Source organism: Chiloscyllium plagiosum, chromosome 11 (genome assembly GCF_004010195.1).
Source record: "Chiloscyllium plagiosum isolate BGI_BamShark_2017 chromosome 11, ASM401019v2, whole genome shotgun sequence".
Classification (NCBI taxonomy): domain Eukaryota; kingdom Metazoa; phylum Chordata; class Chondrichthyes; order Orectolobiformes; family Hemiscylliidae; genus Chiloscyllium; species Chiloscyllium plagiosum.
In genome coordinates, this window is record NC_057720.1 from 30,368,734 (window position 1) to 30,374,620 (window position 5,887).

A 5,887-nucleotide genomic window follows, 5' to 3' on the forward strand; every position below is an offset into this window, starting at 1 on the left:
AGGAGTTATGAACCTGCACTCCAAGGTCTCTTTGTTCAGCAACACTTCCTAGGACCTTACCATTAAGTGTATAAGTCCTGCTAAGATTTGCTTTCCCAAAATGCAGCACCTCGCATTTATCTGAATTAAACTCCATCTGCCACTTCTCAGCCCATTGGCCCATCTGGTCAAGATCCTGTTGTAATCTGAGGTAACCCTCTTCGCTGTCCACTACACCTCGAATTTTGGTGTCATCTGCAAACTTAATAACTGTACCTCTTATGCTCACAACCAAATCATTTATGTAAATGACAAAAAGTAGAGGGCCCAGCACTGATCCTTGTGGCACTCCACTGGTCTGTTTGCAATTATATGTTGCCTTTCATGTAAAAAGGTTTCTCAAGGCACTTCACATGTATATGGCTGTCAAAAAATGTTTCAACTAAATAAGCATTTCACAATTTCCTTTAGATTACAGTGTGACTATACTGTGGCTTAAACTGGTATATTTTGTCTTTTTTATTGTTGAAGAGACATTTTAAGGCAGGGGTGGTGAGCAGTCTAGCAGACCCACTAAACAGCTTGTGAGGTCAAGGGTTTTTTCTTAAAGTTGGAACAATAGAAGCAACCTGAATGGGTGTGGGCAAGCTCTCACAGAACCAGGATTTTTTTTAGTTTTTAGTTTGCAATAGTTGCTGCTCAGATCTTAAAGTGGAAGCTATTTTTTCTCTCTCTTGGTAACAGCCATAACCTGTGTGTTCTCTTCCTGCTGCTGGAATTGCACATGAGACGATCTGTTTTCTAAATTTGCCTTTTGCCAAGAGTATGTTTATGGGATGTTACTATATTGGAAGATTAATTAGTAATAGTTACTGCATCTATTATTCTGTTAACTTTTCCAATAGAGTTAATTCCTTTTTTTTGTTGTGGTTTAATGTTAGTGGATGAATAAAGTGTGTTTTGCTTTAAGTCCAGTAGTTTGACCAATCAAATTGCATCTGGAATGCAACATCTTACTTTCACCTTTAAAAAAAGAACAGTTACCGTCCATCTTCTGAATATTTTGAGGGGGTTGGTCTGTTCCATAACAGCATCAAAATGAAGAAAAAAAAAAGGATCAAATGTATATCTACTTTGATTCCTCCAAGCTAACCTTTTGTTTCATTGCTTATGCAGTAACACAGTGAAGTAGATTGTGCACCAATTGTAGAACCTATCAATTTTCATTACGTTGATTTCAATGGAAATGAAAAAACAATGAATAGAAGATCAACAACAAAAAATGAAAATTGCCTCTTTTTTGCATTGAGTATCTGGAATCAAAAACTCACTAACATATGAAATTTATAAGCCTAGTAATGACTGTTGCCATTATTAGTTGAAAATAATGTTTCTATGATTTCCCTTGTCTACTATTTTAACAAGATCTATCCTGTTGTAAATATTACCATCAAAATCTAAATTATAGGCAAAAGAATGTTTAATGAACACTTCTACACTAACGTCAACAACAGTGATTTTCAAACTAATCTCAGATTATGTCCTTCAATTTAGAAATATACCTCATACTTTTCCAGGGTTGTGACTTGGCACCAAATACATATGATCTTGGGAACAGCATAGATAAATTACTGACACGGGTAGTCAGTAAACGTGGCCCCTATGATCTCTTTACTGGTGAAAGGAGTGATCGGATAAAAACTGGGCATCTTGCAACGGTATGTATGTACAATAGTCAGATTTATCGCAAATTCACAACTTTATTTTTTACTGAAGCTTTAGGTCAGCTTTTAGATATCTTCAATGATCTCATTGAAGACAATGAAGCATTGAGTGCTGCATTATATGAGGTCTGAATTTGATAGCTCCTGTTAATGGGTTGGAAATGATCAGTACACGGAGTCACAATGCTAGGATAAAGAGGCTGAAGGACAGTCCTAACTATTTTTTTCCTTGTGCTTTATTTGCATTAATATAAACGTATAGGCATCAAATAAACAGTTCACTAACTTGTCCTTTTGAATTTAGGGGCTTGGTCATTGATCTGGTCTGTGAATAACATCAGGAGTGTGGGAATTGTGAGAGGTGAGGGAGTAGAGATGGGGTGGTGGTAGCCTGCAGTTTCATTGTTAGGAGAAGCATTATTTCAACATTGAAATAAGCCCTCTGTTATTCCTATCTTCAGTCCATCACTAATTTAGCAACAGTCAAAAAAATCTGCAAATCAATTGTAGTCTGTTCCTCTACTAAATTAGTTTTTATTGGATCAATTTTATGTCTAAATTTTGGGCTCTAAGTGCCAATCCATCTATGCTGATGGCATGAAAAATGTCTATTCCTCCATGGGTTTTCAGAATAATGCAATAATGTTGTCTCAGTCTCTGCTTCCCAGTCCACATCATAAAACTGGCTATAACCTTGCCTTCGTTGTTACTAACTTTGGGTAGATTTATACAATAAAAGAAAATGGGAAAAGTTCCTCTGGTGGAAATATACACTGGAACAGATATTTCATACACAGTACAGACCTGTTGTCAGTTTAAATGAGATTTCTTACACAACTCATCAGTTTGGTTGGGATGGGTAAGGTAGGGCATGTAATCTGATCAGCTATTCCCTATTTAATAACAGCTTGCAGCATCTTAAAGAATAGAATGAGTGGGCAACATTCCAGTGAAGCAAGAGGCAGGATGATATTAACCACACATTACCTTGGAGGTCTGTGTGCCAGGAAGGAAGCCTCTGATGGGTGACAGTGCCAGATAAAACTAGCCAGTAAAAATGGCAGGAGGTAGCAGAGCATAGAAATACTACAAACATTCTACTGAGATCCTGTCTGCAATGCGGTAACGTAATGACTTCAAGAGGACCTCATTATCCTTTCCCGTGCTTCTCTCCTTGGACAGTGGTGAGGCTACATGTCAATTGGACAAGTGCACACCCAATCCTATCCCTCAAGATGCTCACACTTATTACTGCACCAAGAAAGACAAGGGCAGCTCGTTCATGGGAACATCAGAACCTCCAAGCTTGTTTCTAAATCACACACCATCCTGACTTGGAACTATATCACTGTTCCTTCATTGTCACTGGGTCGAAATTCCTTCCTAACAACTAAAGTATTATAGAAAAAGGCCACAATTTCTGTCATATTCTGCAAAATGCATTGACTATTTAACAATTTGCAGCCCATGCCTAAATATAAACATATTCAAAAGTACACAAACCATGCAAGTTTTAACTTTCACTACAACAGGAAAGATCTGAAACAAATGATGGAAAGAAACTTTCTCTCTTTTTAAGGATCCACTGAATCTCTATCCTGGAATGTATAAAACCGAGTCATTCATTGACGATCTTTTAAGTTCAGCAAAGAAACAGCATGGAAAGTTCGGTATGGTTGCACAGTACCCATTTCCCCCAGTAGAGAGAATATTCTACACTGGACTGAATATATTTCGACCACAAGTTGTAAGTCTCCAGGGCTCCGCTTTAATACATTTCTCCTGAAAATCAGTTGGTGTTTACTTTGTTGTGTTTCACTTGATGTGGTGATGATTCTCTTCATTTCTATTTGTTCTTATGTGATTCAATAGGGTAAGGATACATTTTATGATGTGAAGCAACTTTCCAAACCAGAAAATCGAAAACCGCCTCCCTTTCTGTCATCCACAAGCCGGGGTGGTCGTGTGCCTGTCAAATTGCTCACTTTTAACCCAGTAAGTGTGAGACTGTTGGATGCCAGATTGAATGACCCACAGTGAATGTTGTCTACAACATCTAAGGTGCTGCCCAAAGTGAACTGGATATACCCAATTGTGATTTTATATGTCGCCAGGAAATGTTAAAGGTCGGATTTATGATTAAACAGAGGAACACAGCTCCCAGACATATTTCAGACTATGGGGATAGCATACCTTTATTTTGAAGAGTTTAATGTGTCAAAATAAGTGACATTTTCAACAAGAATGCAGGAAAGTTGTTTGAGCTATGCTTACGAAAATGAAGTTTCCTGTAGGAGATGAGAGCTTAGCCATATGATGGGAAGCTTGTTTTATTAGTGGACTAATTATTAATATTGTTTTGTCACAGAACAATGTTGGTGTAGGTCGCTATGACCCTGGTAAATATGATCCAAAACCAGCAAAAGTCTGCCAGTCACCTTTCAAATCCAAGACTCAACGTTACCTCAGCAACATAGAAAGGGACAGGTTCCTGCTGTAAGTTTACATCCATTGAATTGAGCTCGTTATAAAGAATTTAACTTGCACTTGGTCTTATGTATTTGTTACTCATGGTCAAGTTAAACTAGATCATTTTATGTCACTGACCTATGCTATGACGTCAGTACCTTTTTTAAAAATTTTTTAATCCAGAAGAGCTCTCAACAGTTTATTTTTCCTCATTACCAATTCACTTGTGTTTTTTTTTGTCCTATAACTAACACCAGTAAAGTCAATCTATTTCTACTTGCTGAGAAAATTATGAAAATGTGATCAGTTGTAATTTCCTTGATGTAATGAATCCAGACGTGGTCATGATCTGCATTCCCAAATTAAAACACTTGGGCTTTCTCAGCTTGAGTTAATTGAGAGGAGAAAGTGGCATTGTTGGGATGTCATTGGACCAGTATCCAGAGACCCAGGTAAATGCTCTGGAGACATGGCAACTGGTGGCATATAAGACCAGTAAGCTCAACACTACCTTGATCTGCACCCCAATCACCATCTTCCAGTATCATTCCCTACACCACTAATGCACATACTGCGATATCTACCATCTACAAGCTGCAGTGCAGGAACCTCTCGAAAGTGCCTTCCAAACTTGTGCCCATTACCTCCTGGAAGGACAAAGGCAGAATAGAGGAGATTAACTTTGGTCAAACTGTAACTCAATGGAAAAAAGATCAGAAAGAGTTAGCTGGTTGTATCTGCCTGGTCACACTGTAGCTATCCAAAGACCTTGATCCACAGCTGGCAGTTTAAGGTTGTAGCTGGTGTCTTCTTTTGGAAATACTGCTGTGGAAACTAAACTCTTCCTTGAAAAGTTTGATGTCTGTTTACAGGAATGTAGATGCGGCAAAGTCATGAAAGCGGTGTAGACCGGACCTGTGCATCGAGATCATGCAGAATCACTTGGGAACGCCTGGAAAATCAAACTTTCCAATAGGCAATATCCCATATCTGGGGTCCTCCAGAAAACTTGGGAGAATTCAGAGAGTTTAGATTAGATTAGAATACAGCTTGGAAACAGGCCCTTCTGCCCAACAAGTCCACACCAAAGCGCAACCCACCCATGTCCCTACATTTACCCCTTACCTAACACTACGGGCAATTTAGCATGGCCAATTCACCTAACCTGCACATCTTTGGATTGTGGGAGGAAACCGGAGCACCTGGACGAAACCCACGCAGACACAAGGAGAACGTGCAAACTCCACACAGTCAGTCGCCTGAGGCAGGAATTGAACCCGGGTCTCAGGCGCTGTGAGGCAGCAGTGCTAACCACTGTGCCACCGTGCCGCCCACTTAACTTACTTAAACATAGTAGCTATTCAGAAAAGGGTAGAGGATCAAAACCTCATCAAATTCCTGGATAATTATTTTACAGACTAATTACTTAACACTGATTCCACAAACCACCTATATCATCCCCTGGTTTAACAGTCTGATAGCCCCCAGGACCGGACCTACCATTCACCCTACCCCAACTTGACCCTGATAGACTTGATATCGAGCACCCACTGACTGCCTGACATTGAACAATTCTTCCGCCGCCTTCGCCTCCGCGCCTATTTCTTTAACCAAGACTCCCGCCCACCCTCTGACGACCCCTTGTCCCGCCTCCAACACACCCCATCCACCTGGACACCCCGTGCTGGCCCCCTACCTGCCCTCGACCTGTTCAT

At 39.9% G+C, this 5,887-nt stretch overlaps 1 protein-coding gene across 1 annotated transcript in view; it reads left to right on the top strand.

The window, feature by feature from the left end:
- The window catches only part of LOC122554760 (lymphocyte expansion molecule-like), a 37,802-nt gene that overhangs the window by 28,642 nt on the left and 3,273 nt on the right, over nt 1-5,887 (top strand). Inside the window, exons 6-9 of the mRNA XM_043700136.1 lie at nt 1,557-1,697; nt 3,283-3,450; nt 3,576-3,698; nt 4,072-4,199. Coding sequence (XP_043556071.1) covers nt 1,557-1,697; nt 3,283-3,450; nt 3,576-3,698; nt 4,072-4,199 — 560 coding nt within the window. The remainder of the gene's footprint in view (nt 1-1,556; nt 1,698-3,282; nt 3,451-3,575; nt 3,699-4,071; nt 4,200-5,887) is intronic.